Source organism: Scyliorhinus torazame, chromosome 2 (assembly GCF_047496885.1).
Source record: "Scyliorhinus torazame isolate Kashiwa2021f chromosome 2, sScyTor2.1, whole genome shotgun sequence".
In the NCBI taxonomy this organism is placed as follows: domain Eukaryota; kingdom Metazoa; phylum Chordata; class Chondrichthyes; order Carcharhiniformes; family Scyliorhinidae; genus Scyliorhinus; species Scyliorhinus torazame.
Genome location: NC_092708.1, coordinates 380645802 through 380666468, shown reverse-complemented (window position 1 = coordinate 380666468; position 20667 = coordinate 380645802). Strand labels below are relative to the sequence as shown.

The following is a 20667-nucleotide window of genomic DNA, read 5'->3' as shown; positions in this document are numbered from 1 at the left end:
GTTCGGTTGGAGCAGCAATTGGATGCACTTAGGAGCATGCAGGTGGCGGAAAGCGTCATAGATCGCAGTTATGTAAATGTGGTCACACCCAAGGTGCAGGCAGAGAAATGGGTGACCACCAGAAAGGGCAGGCAGTCAGTGCAGGAATCCCCTGTGGTTGTCCCCCTCTCGAACAGGTATACCCCTTTGGATACTGTCGGGGGGATAGCCTATCAGGGGAAAACAGCAGCAGCCAGAGCAGTGGCACCACGGCTGGCTCTGATGTTCAGAAGGGAGGGTCAAAGCGCAGAAGAGCAATAGTGATAGGGGACTCTATAATCAGGGGCACAGATAGGCGCTTCTGTGGACGTGAAAGAGACTCCAGGATGGTATGTTGCCTCCCTGGTGCCAGGGTCCAGGATGTCTCCGAACGGGTAGAGGGCATCCTGAAGGGGGAGGGCAAACAGGCAGAGGTCGTTGTACATATTGGTACTAATGACATAGGCAGGAAGGGGCATGAGGTCCTGCAGCAGGAGTTCAGGGAGCTAGGCAGAAAGTTAAAAGACAGGACCTCCAGGGTTGTAATCTCGGGATTACTCCCTGTGCCACGTGCCAGTGAGGCTGGGAGATAGAGAAGATAGAGCAGCTAAACACGTGGCTAAACAGCTGGTGTAGGAGGGAGGGTTTCCGTTATCTGGACCACTGGGAGCTCTTCCGGGACAGGTGTGACCTATATAAGATGGACGGGTTGCATCTAAACCGGAGAGGCATAAATATCCTGGCCGCGAGGTTTGCTAGTGTCACACGGGAGGGTTTAAACTAGTATGGCAGGGGGGTGCGCATGGGAGCAATAGGTCAGAAGGTGAGAGCATTGAGGGAGAACTAGGGAATAGGGACAGTGGGGCTCTGAGGCAGAGCAGACAGGGAGAAGTTGCTGAACACAGCGGGTCTAGTGGCCTGAAGTGCATATGTTTTAATGCAAGAAGTATTACGGGTAAGGCAGATGAACTTAGAGCTTGGATTAGTACTTGGAACTATGATGTTGTTGCCATTACAGAGACCTGGTTGAGGGAAGGGCAGGATTGGCAGCTAAACGTTCCAGGATTTAGATGTTTCAGGCGGGATAGAGGGGGATGTAAAAGGGGAGGCGGAGTTGAGCTACTGGTTCGGGAGAATATCACAGCCGTACTGCGGGAGGACACCTCAGAGGGCAGTGAGGCTATATGGGTAGAGATCAGGAATAAGAAGGGTGCAGTCACAATGTTGGGGGTTTACTACAGGCCTCCCAACAGCCAGCGGGAGATAGAGGAGCAGATAGGTAGACAGATTTTGGAAAAGAGTAAAAACAACAGGGTTGTGATGATGGGAGACTTCAACTTCCCCAATATTGACTGGGACTCACTTAGTGCCAGGGGCTTAGACGGGGCGGAGTTTGTAAGGAGCATCCAGGAGGGCTTCTTAAAACAATATGTAGACAGTCCAACTAGGGAAGGGGCGGTACTGGACCTGGTATTGGGGAATGAGCCCGGCCAGGTGGTAGATGTTTCAGTAGGGGAGCATTTCGGTAACAGTGACCACAATTCAGTAAGTTTTAAAGTACTGGTGGACAAGGATAAGAGTGGTCCTAGGATGAATGTGCTAAATTGGGGGAAGGCTAATTATAACAATATTAGGCGGGAACTGAAGAACATAGATTGGGGGCAAATCAACATCTGACATGTGGGAGGCTTTCAAGTGTCAGTTGAAAGGAATTCAGGACCGGCATGTTCCTGTGAGGAAGAAGGATAAATACGGCAATTTTCGGGAACCTTGGATAACGAGAGATATTGTAGGCCTCGTCAAAAAGAAAAAGGAGGCATTTGTCAGGGCTAAAAGGCTGGGAACAGACGAAGCCTGCGTGGAATATAAGGAAAGTAGGAAGGAACTTAAGCAAGGAGTCAGGAGGGCTAGAAGGGGTCACGAAAAGTCATTGGCAAATAGGGTTAAGGAAAATCCCAAGGCTTTTTACACGTACATAAAAAGCAAGAGGGTAGCCAGGGAAAGGGTTGGCCCACTGAAGGATCGGCAAGGGAATCTATGTGTGGAGCCAGAGGAAATGGGCGAGGTACTAAATGAATACTTTGCATTAGTATTCACCAAAGAGAAGATATTGGTAGATGTTGAGTCTGGAGAAGGGTGTATAGATAGCCTGGGTCACATTGAGATCCAAAAAGACGAGGTGTTGGGTGTCTTAAAAAATATTAAGGTAGATAAGTCCCCAGGGCCTGATGGGATCTACCCCAGAATACTGAAGGAGGCTGGAGAGGAAATTGCTGAGGCCTTGACAGAAATCTTTGGATTCTCACTGTCTTCAGGGGATGTCCCGGAGGACTGGAGAATAGCCAATGTTGTTCCTCTGTTTAAGAAGGGTAGCAAGGATAATCCAGGGAACGACAGGCCGATGAGCCTTACTTCAGTGGTAGGGAAATTACTGGAGAGAATTCTTCGAGACAGGATCTACTCCCATTTGGAAGCAAATAGACGTATTAGTGAGCATGGTTTTGTGAAGGGGAGGTCGTGTCTCACTAACTTGATAGAGTTTTTCGAGGAGGTCACTAAGATGATTGATGCAGGTAGGGCAGTGGATGTTGTCTATATGGACTTCAGTAAGGCCTTTGACAAGGTCCCTCATGGTAGACTAGTACAAAAGGTGAAGTCACACGGGATCAGGGGTGAGCTGGCAAGGTGGATACAGAACTGGCTAGGTCATAGAAGGCAGAGAGTAGCAATGGAAGGATGCTTTTCTAATTGGAGGGCTGTGACCAGTGGTGTTCCACAGGGATCAGTGCTGGGACCTGTGCTCTTTGTAGTATATATAAATGATTTGGAGGAAAATGTAACTGGTCTGATTAGTAAGTTTGCAGACGACACAAAGGTTGGTGGAATTGCGGATAGCGATGAGGACTGTCAGAGGATACAGCAGGATTTAGATTGTTTGGAGACTTGGGCGGAGAGATGGCAGATGGAGTTTAATCCGGACAAATGTGAGGTAATGCATTTTGGAAGGTCTAATGCAGGTAGGGAATATACAGTGAATGGTAGAACCCTCAAGAGTATTGAAAGTCAAAGAGATCTAGGAGTACAGGTCCACAGGTCACTGAAAGGGGCAACACAGGTGGAGAAGGTAGTCAAGAAGGCATACGGCATGCTTGCCTTCATTGGCCGGGGCATTGAGTATAAGAATTGGCAAGTCATGTTGCAGCTGTATAGAACCTTCGTAAGGCCACACTTGGAGTATAGTGTTCAGTTCTGGTCGCCACACTACCAGAAGGATGTGGAGGCTTTAGAGAGGGTGCAGAAGAGATTTACCAGAATGTTGCCTGGTATGGAGGGCATTAGCTATGAGGAGCAGTTGAATAAACTCGGTTTGTTCTCACTGGAACGAAGGAGGTTGAGGGGAGACCTGATAGAGGTCTACAAAATTATGAGGGGCATAGACAGAGTGGATAGTCAGAGGCTTTTCCCCAGGGTAGAGGGGTCAATTACTAGGGGGCATAGGTTTAAGGTGAGAGGGGCAAGGTTTAGAGTAGATGTACGAGGCAAGTTTTTTACGCAGAGGGTAGTGGGTGCCTGGAACTCGCTACCGGAGGAGGTGGTGGAAGCAGGGACGATAGTGACATTTAAGGGGCATCTTGACAAATACATGAATAGGATGGGAATAGAGGGATACGGACCCAGGAAGTGTAGAAGATTGTAGTTTAATCGGGCAGCGTGGTCGGCACGGGCTTGGAGGGCCGAAGGGCCTGTTCCTGTGCTGTACATTTCTTTGTTCTTTGTTTGTTGATACAGTCCTTGAAGACTATGACTCAGACCTTGAATTCTTCTTTGGACATCGCGAACCCAATGCCAGTTCTGACACAAAACGTGATGATATGGTCCTAGAAGACAATGACTCAGACAAACATTTCACCTTGGGTGGCTACCCCAGTACCAAATCCGAACCACAACTAGACGTGTTGGACATTGATGACCCCGACGACGAGTTCTTCGGATTGGGGAATTTTCAGCCCAGCATATACGCCTCCTGACTTGTGAGTGCAGGATGATGCTGCGGCCTGACACCAAGAGACAGAGAGCAGTACAATACCACAGAGAGCGGCCTGCTGCCACACAGAGAGTGGTCCACGCACCACGATGGATCCAAGCCTCCACAGCGAGCTCATGGACAGACTCTACGATAGAAGCAACGCAAGACTCCAGAGCGCAGTCCTTGCATCAACAAGAAGTGATGACAATTTCCACAGAGAGACCAATGCACGATTCCACACAATGAACGCTGCAAGACTCCACAGAGGGAGTGACACAAGCCTCCACAGCGAGCTTGTGGACAGCCTCCACGATAGAAGCAATGCAAGACTCCAAAGCGCAGTCCTTGCATGAACAAGACCATGAGGGTCTAGCAACCTCCTCTGAGCAACCAGCAGCAGACAACGCAAGTCTGCCACGCTCAAGTGAACAACAGAAAGACTATGACAGTCTGCCACGCTCAAGTGTACAGCAAGCATGACAGTCCACCCAGATTATTTGAGCCACCAGAAGAAGACTCTGACAGTCTACCCAGCTCAAGTGAACGACAAGAACACACTGAGGCTCTACCCACTGTATGTGCGACAAGTGACGATGGCATCCCACTTCCCATACCACTTCCCATACCAGATGTGCAACGTGACAGACCTCAGCTAGTGTGTACAGAGGCACTCGACAATCACAGTGAGACTACTGGTGACTCCGGTGACACCACGTTACGTCAAACCTCATTTGCTCGAGCCTCTCCACAAGCAAATACATTCCTGAATGTTTTGACTCCGGTCGTGGAGCATCAAGAAACCTCAGCTGACACAGGTGAACCAGAAAGGGCTCCAGACGGGGAGCATCGCAAGCGAAAACTGACTCGGGTGAAACAGACCAGACTCCAGACTGGGAGCATCCACCAGCCAAAGCTGATTCAAGTAAGCCGGACATGACTCCAGACGGGGAGCGCCGCGAACTCAGTGTCGGCACGCTCAAGAAAATAGCAGATGCCACAAAGCTGACACGAGTAACTGTGTGAAGTACTCGTATTATCCACAGAGTGTGGTCCTTGAGTGCAGCAAACACAACAACAAAACCAACCAACACAACACCATCAAAGACAATAATAAGAAGCGTATCAAAGGCAACAGCGTCGACAACAAGCACGACAAACATAACACCAATGGAACAAGGACTGGAACGACATGGTACAACTCTGCCCATGAGGGACACTGTTATTGCTCAGCTCAGTACAATGACATGCCATGGCAGGACGATGCATCTTACCAATTCACGTTTGCTGCACTACCAACAGGCAACCTGGCTTTCAGGACAGATGCCATCAAGAATTACCACCACAAGCATCGAAAAAAAAAGAGTCCAAATCCGACAACTAAGTGATTTGACCACTTCTTGGTTCCTTCAGCACAGGGACACTGATGGCGTTTACAATGCATTGCCACCATCAACATCACCAACTCACCAACCAAACAAGAAAGCCACTCGACCATAATAATTAATGAACTTTGGACTTATGCATATGATTTGGACTTGTTGTTTAATGATCACTGTTATCATAACTTGTACAGAGTATCACTCATCTACCTAGTTTGTTCAATTTTCTTTAACACTGTACAGAAAATATGTAACACGAAAAAAGGGGGGATGTGGTGATATACATCACTAAGTACACAAAGGTTAATGTACATACACTACACCTAGCTAAACACTAGAGGGAACACCAGAGACATGACACACAGACAGTCAACCAATAGGTCAGTAAGATAGGACATGACCAATGGGCAGTCACGATACACACAGAGGTGACACTACCACAGGAAGGCATTACACCAACCCATATAAAAGGACGCATCACACATGCTGTCTCTTTCCAGTGGAGACACTCCGTGAGTACAGGCACAGGGTTGATTGAACATTACACCCACCACGTGGATTGTAGAAGACTGGTTAGTCAGTCTGAGTAGCTATATCAGGATTAACAGTAGAGTCGAATCCAAGTAGGAGAATTGTTAATAGTTTAATAAACGTGTTAAAGCTATCTCCAAGTCTGAACTTTCCTTTGTCAGAATGCACATCAAGGAAGCAGCTTATGCTATGTCAATCATAGAATCATAAAAGTTATAGTGCAGAAGGAGGCCATTCAGCCCATCGGTCTGCACCGGCTCTTGGAAAGAGCACCCGACCCAAGCTCAGACCTCCACCCTATCCCCATAACCCAGTAAACCCACCCAACACTAAGGGCAATTTTGGACACCAAGGGCAATTTAGCACAGCCAATCCACCTAACCTGCACATCTTTGGATTGTGGGAGGAAACCGGAGCACCCGGAGGAAACCCACGCACACACGGGGAGAATATGCAGACTCCGCACAGACAGTGACCCAAGCCGGGAATCGAACCTGGGACCCTGGAGCTGTGAAGCAATTATGCTAACCACTATGCTACCGTGCTGCCCTCGGTATAACAAGCATAACAAAACAGTTGACTCTTAACTGTACACTGAAACGGCTTTGCGTAATTCAAGGATAATTGAGGATAGGCAACAAATGCTGCCCATATAATCCCCACATCCAATGAAAAATTAAAGAAGAAAACACTTTTGGCTGTGGCTTTGTATCATATTTAGTCCTGATCTCTACCAGGAATTCTTACTACACCTGTATTTTGGTCAATCCTCTCAATGGACTCTGCTATTGACCGTGGCGATTCTAATGAACCTAGACAATTAACCTACACATTTTTTCTTAAAGGTACCGATGGAGCGACTGTGTATTCCCAGCAATTTATGATTTTATTTCAGATTTTAAGCACTCATTGTTTTGTTTTAAATCCACATCACACTCTAATGTGATGTTATTATCAATCATGAAAATCACTAATGATGTTTTTGCCACAGCAAAAGTCAATCATACGAGAAAATAGGTGTCTATAGTTAAGAAATAAATGCGTAAGCCCCCAAGATTTTCCATACACACTGTCACCAGGGGACAGAGCTGAAGACAGCTGAGGTGCTTTTCCTTTGAGAGGGAAAGGAGGAAAATCAGAGAAAAAGACAACCAGAGTGGTACAGTTAAAAAAAGACTTGTATTCATATGGTCCCTTTCACAGCCTCGGGACATCCCACAGTCCTTAAAGCCAATTAAGGACTCCAATATGAACCGACTTACCTGCCTCTTTTAAGTAACTCTCCTGGTGCTTGACACAAATGAAGTCAATCAGAGGCCCAGTTGCCTCCCGTTGCAGTTTGACTTGCTCAATTAATGGCCTGGATGTTCATAGCACATGCCACAATGTAACTGGATGGTGGAACAGACTGAAGGGGTTGACTGGCCTACTGCTGTCCCTATTTTCCTGTAAAATGCAGCCTTGAAGTTCTCATGAGTGATTCCAAGTGAGGCCCTCCATTATGAATATACAATTTTTTTTATGAAGTGTGAATTTCTCCTGATTAAGTATGTCAGAAGGTTAACAAAACTTTAAACAAATAACATTAATTCCCAGACTTGTACAGGGAATGTTGGCAAATGTGATCAGGCAAGAGGTAGGATAACTACGGACACCAGGCAGCAGCCGTGGCGAATGGCTCTTAGGTTGGTGTTGTTACGACGGAGCTGCAAGCTGGCGAGATAGGGGCAGGGAAGTCTTGCTTGGGGACTCGGAAACAGGAGGTGTTTGAAGCCAATGGAGGAAGACTCAGGGTGGAAGGAAAAATATCAAGTCTTGAGTGTTTTAAGTGAAAAGAGTTCCAACATTGTCCATCTCCCACAATGGACTTTGCAGATCTTGGGTGGCTGGAACTGTAGAGAGCATCAACACTTGCTTTGAAGGACTCAGAGTATAGTAAATAAGTAAGTTTGAGCATATTGGGCAAGATATTCACCATTCCAGGCTATAATTTAATTTGGGCGCTATGCGGAGAATGATTAATTTAAGTCACCACTGACATGCAAACATGTTAACAGTTGCTATAAACATCACCATGATTCAGCTTATTCAGCATATTGCTTCCATTAACTGCAGGTAAAACGATTTGACAATATGTTTGTTTTAAGAGTGCTCCTTCACTGCCATCACCAGTGGCATACAAACAAAAAGAAAGATAAGATGCTCACCTTATTCATTAGGTCCTCCCCTGTAGTTAATAATGCTAACTTCCAGCAGAGGCAAAACAAGAAACACATAAATCAACATGAGGTTAATTTCTGGGAGGTTCCGCCCTGACTCGAAGACATGTCACTAGTCCATGGTTCAAAGTTCAAAGAACATGGTTATTTAAGGCATGTTAGAAGGCATGTTTAGTGATCTCCATCTTACTCTTATCTCTTAATGGCCTTAGTAACTTAAGACTGCACTGTACATGACTGGTAAAAAGTCATTTTCTCTGTCCACCATTATTAAACCCCAATTTAATATAGGTCAAAATACTCCCTCTAATCCAGATGGGAAAAAATCTACAATTGTGTTATTGATTTTTTTCAGTTCAAATGGACATCATACAAAAAAATTGCATGCCCATTCTTGTAAGAATCAAAATTCTAGGAACAACATTTAAGTAAGTGTGCAGTTTGGTCTCTGTACCTAATGGATATGCTTGCCTGGGTGGGGGTGTGCACAGATAATTACTCAGTTGATCCCTAGATGAATTATTGTCTCCTGAGGTCAGTTGGAGTAGAATGAGCCTATAGCCTCTAGGGTTTAGAAGAATGAGAGGTAATTTTACAGAAACATGTAAGATTCTTAGAGGGTGTGACAGGGTAGATGCTGAGAGGCTGTTTTGCCTGGCTGGACAGCCGAGAGCCAGTGGTCATGGTCTCAGGATAAGGGATTGGTCATTTGGGACTGAGGTGAGGAGAGATTTCTTCACTCAGAACTTTGTGAATATTTGGAATTCTCTACCCCTGAGGATACGCAGTTGTGTAAGAAATGTGTTTTTTTTCAGAATATTATAGAACTCTTATGGAAATAGTACACATGGCATGATGTCATCTGGCAGAAAGATGTTTCTCTTCTCTCTTTGGAAATACACATAAACAGTCTCTAGAGATGTTGACGTCTCCTGGTTCAGGCTTCCATCTTGACATTGCTAAGTTGATATGACAGTGTCTTCTACCTTTTTTATCTATCAAATGTATAGTAAAGGCCAACAAATGGCTCCCAGTAAAAGGTAAACTAAAAGATGACCTTGAGCAAAAGTTATGGATATGGGGGAGGTGGCAGCCCCCCCCCAACCCCCCCCCCCCCGCCCCCGCCCCCCCCCCCCCCAACCCCCCAGCCCCCAACACCTGATGCTGTAGTCATTGGCCAGAGCTATTCAAACAAGTGATTAACATAGAGTAGACCCAAGAAATAAAATGTATTAATAGGTGCTTGGAGGCGGCAATTCTCATTAGGCAACTGCTATCTTCACATGGAGGACGACCAGGAAAGATGGAGAAAGACCAGGGGAACTGCTTTCTAACACATCGGCTAGTGAGCAGAATGCCGATGCCACAAGCTACAGAGATCAGCACATCCTGCGTCATCCATCCGTTTGTCCTCCCAGATCAGGAAAGTGCTCTCTCCTGTCACGGCCATACGTTCTCCCCATCTGTTTAGCTTATGCGTCATATCTAAACAATGTTTCTTAAAAACCTAGTACCTTAAATCATTTATGAGTTCCCAATTTGGATCATGGGTGACTCACTTAAAACTTAACAGTTGATAAAGTAGATTCAATACTCTTTTGAAATATGTTTGGGCACATAGCGTATGCAGGGACATGGGACAGGACAGGAAAGTGGAGTTAGCATTGAAGTTCAACCATGATCTTAGCGAATGGCGAAGCACTCTCAAAGAGCCATATGGCCTACTCCTACTCATGTATCTTATGCTAGTCATTTTACTGACTCAATCAAGCTTACCAATGTGTACAGGATGAATCTCAATCTCATCAAAGTAATTAAGGAGTGACTCATCTTCTGCGTTTTGTTCCCTGAAATTGGCAAGATGGCGCATGAACCTATCTTGTGTATAATGGGTTCCAACAACAACGCTCTCTGGCAGGTTCAAGGCGCGATTCTTCAAGAATTCATCGGAGGCATCCAAAGAAAAGATGAACTCTGTGGAGAGAAAGCAGCAGAGACTTGAATATGTGATAGGTGGAGGTTCAGAAGAATACGGGTTTTTAAAGTAAATTGGTGAGATTTTTTAATAAGGGTAGATAGGAAGGGATGTGGGTGACAATAGATTTAAGGAAGTAGTCAGATGTAGCTGTGTTGATGATTGAGACCTCAGGAGCATAGAGAAGGTAAAGCTGATAGTGTGGTGATCTGCGTGGGCTTGAGAATTTTTATGTATGGTGAAACTGAGTGAGGGTAGGCATGCAGAAAAGTCAGAGGAGAAGGGCTTAGGATGCACATTCTCCCTGTGTTTGCGTGGGTTTTGCCCCCACAACCCAAAGATGTGCAGGATAGGTGGATTGGCTACGCTAAATTGCCCCTTAATTGGAAAAAAATGAATTGGGTACTCTAAATTTTTTTTTTTGTTTTAAAGAAGGGCTTCGGAAATTTTGGTGTAAGTGAATTCAACAAGGGTGAGGAAGACCCCATGACAGGTTTAAATTTCAGAAAAGTTTAAATATTCTGGAGCTTTCCTTGATTACCTTTGAGGGTCAGGCAGCTTCAAACAAATGTTTCCCTTAGGAGCTGAAAGGAGGAATAAAATCCACTATGGGTTAGATCATACATATGAAGAGGGCAAACCTGATGGGCCAAATGATCTTTTCACCCTAAACTCTATTAAATAGGACCACCAACAGATTGACTCCACAATTGAAGACAGTGGATTTTGCAAGATGCAAATGACAAAGAATAAAGCATGACTGATAGTATTGTGATAGCTTTATAAAATCATAAATGCAATGAAATATTACTAACCGGGAGTAATAATTTTGTCATATTGTGGTACTTTGTTTATATTACTTTCTTCTTCTTCATCCTCTTCAACTGCATTACAGAATGAGAGAAAATAAGGGTGAGTAAAGATAACGATTAATACAGGTTTTAAAGAACTCAGTGGTGTCTGTGCTGCTAGGATACTAAAATGTGCTGATTGGAATGTAGCTAATCAGGATTGAATGAAATCACTAATAATGTTAGACATATATATCTGTGTTTTGCAAGTCAAAGAGACATTTGATATAGACTTATCATTTTTCATCTCTCTCAGGAGACTAAATATATTGGGCATAGCCCGCAATATTCCAATTTTCCTGTTCCTCAGAAATAAGAGTGCTCAATAGGTTGATGTTTTAAATTCATTCCACGTTTGACTATGCTTATAAACCCAGACCTCAAAGTAGCTCTTAAAAATCTTTAGCCTACAAGTGTGTGTGGAATACAGTGTTACAATTCCAGCTGATGTGACTACTGAACAGTCAGGTACCAGAATGGACCCTTACTCAGTAACTTTTATTTTTTGTTTCGAGACATGGATGTACAGAGTTGCAGGACTGCCGATTAACTTTTAACAAGCAATTCCACTTCCTATGTCTAGTATCTCAGTACCTCCATATATTCATACTCATCTTTAAAAGAATTCACTCATCCTTCCTTATAACAACATATCCTAGACCAGGTCAGAGTCCAGTAACTGTCCATGTTTCAAAATATCCTAATGAATTATCATTTCTATTATGTTATAAAGGGGCACTTTAGCGTGGTCAATCCACCTACCCTGCACACCTTTTGGGTTGTGGGAGTGAGACCCACGCAGATACGGGGAGAAAGTGCAAACTCTACACAGACAGTGATCCGGGGCCGGGATCGAACCCCGGTCCTCGGCACCATGAGGCAGCAGTACTAATCACTGTGCCGCCCTCTGACAAATTATTATTCATCAGCATCCAATTACCCATTCACCAAGTTTCAAAATGTACTGCAGAGTCCCCACTTTTGTTACGATCTCAGCTAATGTTACCACTGGACAATCAGGGCACAGAATGGATCCCAGCTCAATAGTCCGTAAATTCTTTTGTTCAGACACATGGATGAACAGTTACAAGGCTGCAGATTAACTTTGAAACCTTTATTAAACAAGAAAAGATTAACTATAATACACTACTCCTTCACCCCATCTACATCTTCATAGATGTACACAGATTTATATGGATAGCACAAGTTACAAAATATATCTTGTATCCTAATGTTCCCAGGAAGTACACAATCCATGTAAACCAATAGGCCAATAGGGAGAGGCAGTGGCAGAGTGGTATTGTCACTGGGATAGTAATCCAGAGACCAAGGTAATATTCTGGGAACCCGGGTTCGAATCCCACCATGCCAGATGTTGACATTTGAATTCAATAAAAATCTAGAAATAAAAGTCTAAAGATTACCATTAAACCATTGTCGACTGATGTAAAAACCCACCTGGGAGATCTGCCGTTGGGTCGAAATGTGACTCCTGAACCACAGAAATGTGGTTGATTAAACTGTCCTCTGAAATGGCCTAACAAGCCACTCAGTTCAGGACAATTAAGGATGAGTAATAAATCACAGCAGGTGATATCTCCCTGGCCCTACAATCACCTCGAGAACAAGGACACCTACGTCAGACTACTGTTCATAGACTACAGCTCTGCCTTCAACATCATTATCCCGACAAGATTAATAACCTAACTCTGCAATCCTCCCTTGACTTCCTCACCAACAGACCGCAATCTGTCAGGATAGGTAACAGCACCTCATCCACAATAGCCCTCAACACTGGGGCCCCGCAAGGATGTGTGCTCAGTCCTCTACTATACTCCCTATACACATACAACTGTGTAGCAAGATTTAACTCCAATTCGATCTATACGTTTGCAGATGATACGATTGTGGTGGGTCATATCTCAAGCAATGACGAGTCAGACTACAGAAGGGAGATAGATCACTTGGTTGCAAGGTGTAAATTTCAGCAAAACCAAGGAACCGATCAATGACTTCAGGAAGCATAGTGCGACACACATCGACATAAATGACTCCAAAGTGGAGATGGTCGATAGATTTAAGTTCCTGTGGGTCACCATCACCAACAGTCTGTCCTGGTCCATTCACGTTGATGTAACTGTTAAGAAAGCTCTACAACGTCTCTACATCCTATGGAAGCTAAAGAAATTTGGCATGTCTGCATCGACTCTCACAAACTTCTACAGATGTGCCATAGACAGTGGGCTAAATAGCTGGTTTGCAATGCAGAACAATGCCAGCAGAGCAGGTTCAACAGGCTGCAGCGACTAGGGGCTTTTCACAGTAACTTCATTGAAGCCTACTTGTGACAATAAGCAATTTTTATTATTATTATAGAGAGCATCCTATCTGGCTGCATCACAGCTTGTTATGGCAACTGCTCGGCTCAAGATCGAAAGAAACTGCAGAGTGTGGTGAACTCAGCCCAACGCATCACACAAGCTTTCCGCCCTCCCGTTCCCGTGGATTCTGTCTACACCTCCCATTGCCTCAGGAAGACAGACAGCATTGTCAGAGACCCCTCACACCCAGACTTTGCCCTCTTCCAGAACCTTCCATGAGGCAGAAGATACAGAAGTCTGAAGACCCGCACATCCAGACATAGGAACAGCTTCTTCCCCACAGCTACTAGACTCCTCAATGAGTCTCCCTCGGACTGATCTGTTCCCTGTAAGACACTATTCACGACGCCCTATGCTGCTCTTGCTCATGTATTTGCTTTGGTTCTTGTTCTGCACTGTAACCAATTACTTATTGTCCATTATTCTTTTTGTCTACTGTGTATGTACTGTGTAGCCGCAGAAACTAACTTTTCACTACTTCGGGACATGTGACAATAAATCAATCAATCAATTAATCAAATGCTGGCCCAGGCAGAAATGACACCCACAGCACATGAAAAAATAATAATGTCAGACACACCAAGTGACATGCTATCCAAATCTATCACAGAAATATGGTTAAAGGAAGGGCAGGATTCGCAGCTGAATGTTGGAGGATATAGATGCTTCAGGTGAGATATAAGGGGATGTAAATCGAGGAGTAGCATTACTGGTTAAGAAAATATTATAGCTGTACTGCGAGAGGGCATCTCAGAGGGCTCATACAATGAGGCAATCTGGGTAGAGCTCATAATATAATAATAATCTTTACTTTCACAAGTAGGCTTACATTAACACTGCAATGAAGTTACTGTGAAAAGCCCCTTGTCACCACACTCCGGTGCCTGTTCAGTACACAGAGAGAGAATTCAGGATGTCCAAATTACCTAACAGCACGTCTTTCGGGGCTTGTGGGAGGAAACCAGAGCACCTGGAGGAAGTCCACACAGACACAGGGAGAACGTTCAGACTTTGCACAGACAGTGACCCAAGCTTTGAATCGAACCTAGGACCCTGGAGCTGTGAAGCAACAGTGCTACTCACTGTGCTACCGTGCTGCCCAGAGGAAATGGGTGAGGCACTAAATGAGTACTTTGCATCAGTGTTCACCAAAGAAAAGGACTTTGTGGACGATGATTCTTGGGTAGGGTGTGTGAACAGTCTGGCTCATGTTGACATCAAAGAGGAGGTATTGGGTTTTTAAAAAGACATTAAGGTAGATACGTCTCCTGGGCCGGATGGGATTTACCCCAGAATACTGATGGAAGCAAGGGAGGAAATTGCTGGGGCCATGACTGACATCTTTGTATCCTCATTGGCTACAGGTGAGATCCCCGTGGACTGGAGACTAGCTAATGTGGTACCGCTGTTCTTTGGGAAGGTGTGTGGACAGTCTGGGTCATGTTGACATCAAAGAGGAGGCATTGGATATATTGGAAATATTGGATGGCTTTTGCTGGTGATTGAATGGAAATTGAGGTATCAACTATCAGACACAACATCAAGGTTATCTCCACAAGTGCTAACAGAGTTGGCCATCATTTCCACACTAAGCTCTGTGTAAAATCCTTGTGTACCAAGTTTGTGAAATACTCTTCCATGCTCCTTGACATTGACAGCAGGCTTTCTGGCACATGCATAGCCATCAAAATCCTCAACTGAGCCTACTGCGGCAGGATTTGTAGGTGAGTGATGGTGACCTCGCCATCTGGTGACAAGGCACCTGTGATACCCTCACCCCTACTCTGACTGCAGGCCACTTGGGCCTGTGTCTCACCAAGTGCAGATCATGCCTCTCAGCTTTTTGAAGGCATCATACAGTATCAGTGTCTGAGCTATTGGTGCAAATGAGAGGATAGTATTTTTTCCCTTACGTCTTCCTGCTCTTTCTTTTCTTTTCCTGACACATGCAGCTACAAGAGCTGGCCAGAAACTGGCTGATCTTACAGTGAGTAACTCACCTCCTGCCTCCCCATCTACAAGGCACAGGTCAGGAGTATGATAGAATGCTCTCCACTTGCCTTGATGAGTGGAGCTCCAACAGCACTCAAGAAGCTTGACAACATTCAGGACAAAGCAGCTCACTTGAGTGGCACCCCATCCACAAACATTCACTCCCTCCACCACCAACACACAGTGGCAGCAGTGTGTACCATTGACAAGATGCACTGCAGGAGCTAAGGCCCCTGAGACAGCACCTTCAAAATCCACAACCATTGCCATCTAGAAGGACAAAAGAGAAGACCAATGGGAATATCACCATCTGAAAGTTCCCATCCAAGCTACTCACCATCCTGACGTGGGAATATAATCGCTGTTCCTTCACTGTCACAGGGTCAGAATTGTGGAATTCTCTTTCTGACACCACTGTTCATGTACCTACACCACATGGACTACAGCAGTTCAAGAAGGCAGCTCACCATCACCTTCTCAAGAGCAATTAGGGATGGGCAACAAATGCTGGCTTTGTCGACGACGCCTACATCCCATAAATTAATTTTAAAATGGCCAGTTTGCAGTTCCTGGTATGTGAAAGAAGAAAGGCACAAAGGTAGGGTTGTTGTGAGAAGAGGGGGGGAAGCAAAAGCACATGCTTTCCCCATTTGCAGATTGTCAATCAGAAGGAATTGTGGGATGTGGAAGTGGAAGTGAGAAGGAGGTTAGGTATGAAGATACTGTCATCTGTCATTTGGGCTGTAAGATGGCACAGTGGTTAGCACTGCTGCCTCACAGCACCAGGGACCTAGGTTCAATTCCTACCTTGGATGACTGTCTGTGTGAAGTTTGCACTTTCTCCCCTGTCTGCTTGGGTTTCCTCCCACAGTCCAAAGATATGCAGGTTAGGTGGATTGGCCATGATAAATTGCCCCTTGGTATCCAAAGGTTAGGTGGGGTTATGGGGATTGGATGAGGGAGTTTGGCCTGGGTAGGGTGCTTGTTCAGAGGGTTGGTACAGACTTGATGGGCCAAATGGCCTCCTTCTGCACTGTAGGGATTCTATGATTTTCGATCTTTCAGCTTTGCCAATGACCATGGCTGCATCCATGGCTACTCTAATGATGGCAACTGTCTCCATATGATGGTGGCAAGGATGAGTAGGTTCTTTGAGGGAGTAGAGGACTGGTGTGGGAGGGGTGCGGGGGGCCCGTGAATCATGGGCGTCATTCTCCGACCCCCCGCCGGGTCGGAGAATGGCCGTTGGCCGCCGTGAATCCCGCCCCCGCCCCCGCCGAAGTCTCCGCTCCCGGAGATTGGGCGGGGGCGGGAATCCAGCCGCGCCGGTTGGCGGGACCCCCCGCTGGATTCTCCGGCCCGGATGGGCCGAAGTCCCGCCCAGGAATTGCCTGTCCCGCCGACGTAAATCAAACCTGGTATTTACCGGCGGGACCAGGCAGCGTGGGCGGGCTCCGGGGTCCTGGGGGGGGGCGCGGGGCGATCTGACCCCGGGGGGTGCCCCCACGGTGGCCTGGCCCGCGATCGGGGCCCACCGATCCGCGGGCGGGCCTGTGCCGTGGGGGCACTCTTTCCCTTCCGCCTCCGCTACGGCCTCCACCATGGCGGAGGCGGAAGAGACTCTCCCCACTGCGCATGCGCGGGAAACTTTCAGCGGCCGCTGACGCTCCCGCGCATGCGCCGCATTTCCGCGCCAGCTGGCGGGGCAACAAACGCCATTTCCGCCAGCTGGCGGGGCGGAAATCCCTCCGGCGTCGGCCTAGCCCCTCAATGTTGGGGCTAGGCCGCCAAAGATGCGGAGACTTCCGCACCTTTTTGCCGGCGCGATGCCCGTCTGATTTGCGCCGGCTTTGGCGCCAGTCGGCGGGCATCCCGCCGTTGGGGGAGAATTTCGCCCCATGTCCACATGTTTTGGGCAAGTCCAAAACTGAAGGGTTCTGGAAGGGGTTTGCGGACGTAATCTCCGAGGTATTGGGGGTGAAGGTGGCCCCGAGACCAGGGGTAGCGATGTTTGGGTTGTCGGAAGACCCAGGAGTCCAGGGGACAAGAGAGGCCGATGCCTTGGCCTTTGCCTCGCTGATAGCCCGGAGACGGATTTTGCTTGGGTGGAGGGACTCAGAGCCACCGAAAGTGGGGGTGTCGGGAGTGACTTGGTGGAATTCCTGAGGTTGGAGAGGATCAAGTTCGTCTTGAGTGGGTCAGTCGATGGGTTTGCTCAGAGGTGGAAATCGTTTGTTGACTCCTTTATGAAGGACTGAGGTGCCAGCAGAGGGTTAGGAGTGGAGGGGGAAGTTGAGATTAAGTGGGTTAAAATGGGGAAGGCAGGACAGGAGGATGTGGTAAGGCGGGGTGGGGGGGGGGGGGGGGGGGGGGGTAGTGGGTGTTGGTTATTTATTATGGTGTACAATTTCACTTCTGCTTTCATTCATTCTGTTTGTTGTTTGTTTATTCAAATGTCTGGATAAAAAAAATTTTTTTAACTTGTGTCTGGATGCTTGTGAATTGATGATGTCAGTCCTCCACTCCAACTCCTGCAAAAAGGCCTCCAGGGCGGTTTCGGGAAATCTCGGAGCCTGCTCCATGCAACATTGTGCTATTACCTAGTGGTCCCTAAGTCAAAATCACTTTTAGAATGACTTCCAATACCTGCCCCAATCAAACTGCACCTCTGCTTTAAGGGATTCTGGCTGGCTTTAACTCATGCTAGCCTTGATTTTGCACCCTCTGCTCAGGCGTACAGCAATTAGTGCTGGCCTCTCGCTACAATTATTAAAATTAGCAGACAGCATGTTTACGTGCTGCCACCATCGGAAGTAACAGGTTCAGGGTAACAACACCGCCCCCCCCCCCCCCCCCCCCCCCCCCCCCGCCCCCCCGGTCCCTTTTCAAATTTGAGGCCCTTGTCTCTGTTTTTGTTTTGTTCTTCAGTTCTCTCCAATTCTCTAACTCTTTCCATTTGTGTTTTATCCTTTCTGTCTGGGTTTGTTTTTTTAAAGTTATTTCTGTTTGTTTTTATTCATGCTTTCACTCTTTCTCTCTCCTGTTCTCTGTAACAGTCCCTCCATTTATCTCCCCTCCCTTCTGTTTGTTCCCCACTGTCTCTGTGTGCCTCACATGCAATTTTTCCTGTACTATTTTACTGTTTTTCCAGACAGCAACATGGCAGCCGGTGTGAATTAGGGTCAGGTTCATTAGCTTCACCTAGAATGTATTGCATCCAGCACTCAGATTCAAATTGTTATTTTAGAGTCATTGTCATAGAATTTACAGTGCAGAAGGAGGCCATTCGGCTCATCGAGTCTGCAATGGCCCTTGGAATTAGCACCCCACTTAAGCCCACACCCGCAACCCAGTAACCCCACCTAACCTTTTGGACACTAAGGGCAATTTATCATGGCCAATCCACCTAACCTGCACATCTTTGGACTGTGGAAGGAAACCGGAGCACCCGGCGGAAACCCACACAGACACGGGGAGAACATGCAGACTCCGCACAGACAGTGACCCAAGCCGGGAATCAAACCTGGGACCCTGGAGCTGTGAAGCAACTATGCTAACCACTCTACTACCATGCTGCAAAGGTGCACTGCATTTTGCAGTGGTCTGTTTGCCCTTATGTTATTTTTCTGCAATTGACAGAAAAGGAAAGAATTAGAGAGTTGGGAGAGCTGAGAAAGAGAACAGGAACAGAGGTGAATGCTGTAAAATTGGAAACAAGCATGGAGATCACGATGTGGTATTTCCCATGCCTCTTACTTCCAATGGTGTCAGCTTGCAAACTTCATGCTGCCTTTTTATTCGTTCAGCATTTAGTATGCATCCCTAATTGCCTTTCAGCAGGTCCTGGTAAGTCACCTCCTTGTATGCTGCAGTCTCCGTGGTGTGTTAAGAGAAGGAGTTCCAGAATTTTGACCCAGCAACAGTGAAGGAGCAGCATTATAGTTCCCAGTCAAGATGATGTGTAGCCTGGAGGGAAACCTCTAAATAGTGGTGTTCCTATATGACTGCTGCACTTGTACTTCTAGGAGGTGGTAAGTTTGGAAGGTGCTTTCGAAGAAGCCTTGTCTTTTTAAAAATATATTCGTCCATGGAATGTGGGCGTCGCTGACTGGGCCAGCATTTATTGCCTATTCCTGAGGACACATTTAAGAGTCAATCACATTGTTGGTAGATCTGGAGTCACATGTAGGCCAGACCAGGTAAGGATGACAGATTTCCTTCCCTTAGGACATTAGTGATCCAGATGGGTTTTTATGACAATTGACAATGATTTTGTGGTCATCATTAGACTTTTAATTCCAGATTTTTATTGAATTCAAATTCTACCATCTACCTTGGTGGGATTAAAACCCAGGTCTCCAGAGCATTATCCAGGGTCTCTGACTTACTAGTCCGGTGACAATACTGCTTGCTGCAGCACATCTTGTAAATGGCATGCGCTGCTGCCCCTATGCATTGGTGATGGAGGGAGTGAATGTTTGAGGTGGTGGATGGAGTGCTGATCAAGCGGCCTGCTTTGTCCTAGATGGTGTTGAGCTTGTTGAGTGTCATTGGAGCTGCACTCATCCAGGCAAGGTTTTCTATAACAACCTTGAGTTGTGCATTGTAATTGTGACAGGTAGATCGAACGATGGAATAAAAAAAAAAGCAATGAACGGGACTTGATTTTGTTTTAAAACGCACTGAAAAAAAGAGCAATCATGGGATGTTCATTTGCTTGCATATGTCCCTAGCCTCATTCTAATCAGCTAATCAGCATCAATGTGTGCCTTTGGGCTTGCATGTCAGGCTGCACTGAGGCCAACTGCAATTCAAGATGACAATTGTGAAATTGTATTAATGTGTACAAAGCTTACCACTGAAGAGTTCCTTGGTTTGTAGATAGGTCTTAGGAAAGCCATCAAGAATAAAACCCTGGTTCTGGCATGGCATAGATAACAGTTTCTCCTTCATAAACTTGATGACAAAAGAATCAACCAGGCGACCTGCAAAGTTTAAAGCAAAAAAGACCATCAGTTAGATTGCAAAAGGCAATGCATTTTTCTCTAAACCAGAGAGCAGTTGGAAAAGCATATGGAATCTTGGGCTTCATATAGAGAGGTATTGTGTACAAGGGAAGTTATGCTGAACCTTTATAAATCTCTGTTTCAGCCATAGCAAGTGTATTACATTCTGTTTCGGTCATCACACCTTAGGAATTGTTATACTGGGAGCGAGTTGCTGCCTTAAGCAGAACGTTGTAAATAGTTAAATAAATCTCTGTTCTCTTACCACTGCCTTCCTCAAGCTACTAA

At 46.1% G+C, this 20667-nt stretch overlaps 1 protein-coding gene across 1 annotated transcript in view; it reads right to left on the bottom strand.

Annotated features, from left to right (window-relative positions):
• Positions 1–20667, bottom strand: part of ak7b (adenylate kinase 7b) — a 117821-nt gene that overhangs the window by 19356 nt on the left and 77798 nt on the right. Inside the window, exons 13-15 of the mRNA XM_072493578.1 lie at positions 20230–20358; positions 10965–11033; positions 9951–10148 (exon numbers count right to left, since the gene is read on the bottom strand). Coding sequence (XP_072349679.1) covers positions 9951–10148; positions 10965–11033; positions 20230–20358 — 396 coding nt within the window. The remainder of the gene's footprint in view (positions 1–9950; positions 10149–10964; positions 11034–20229; positions 20359–20667) is intronic.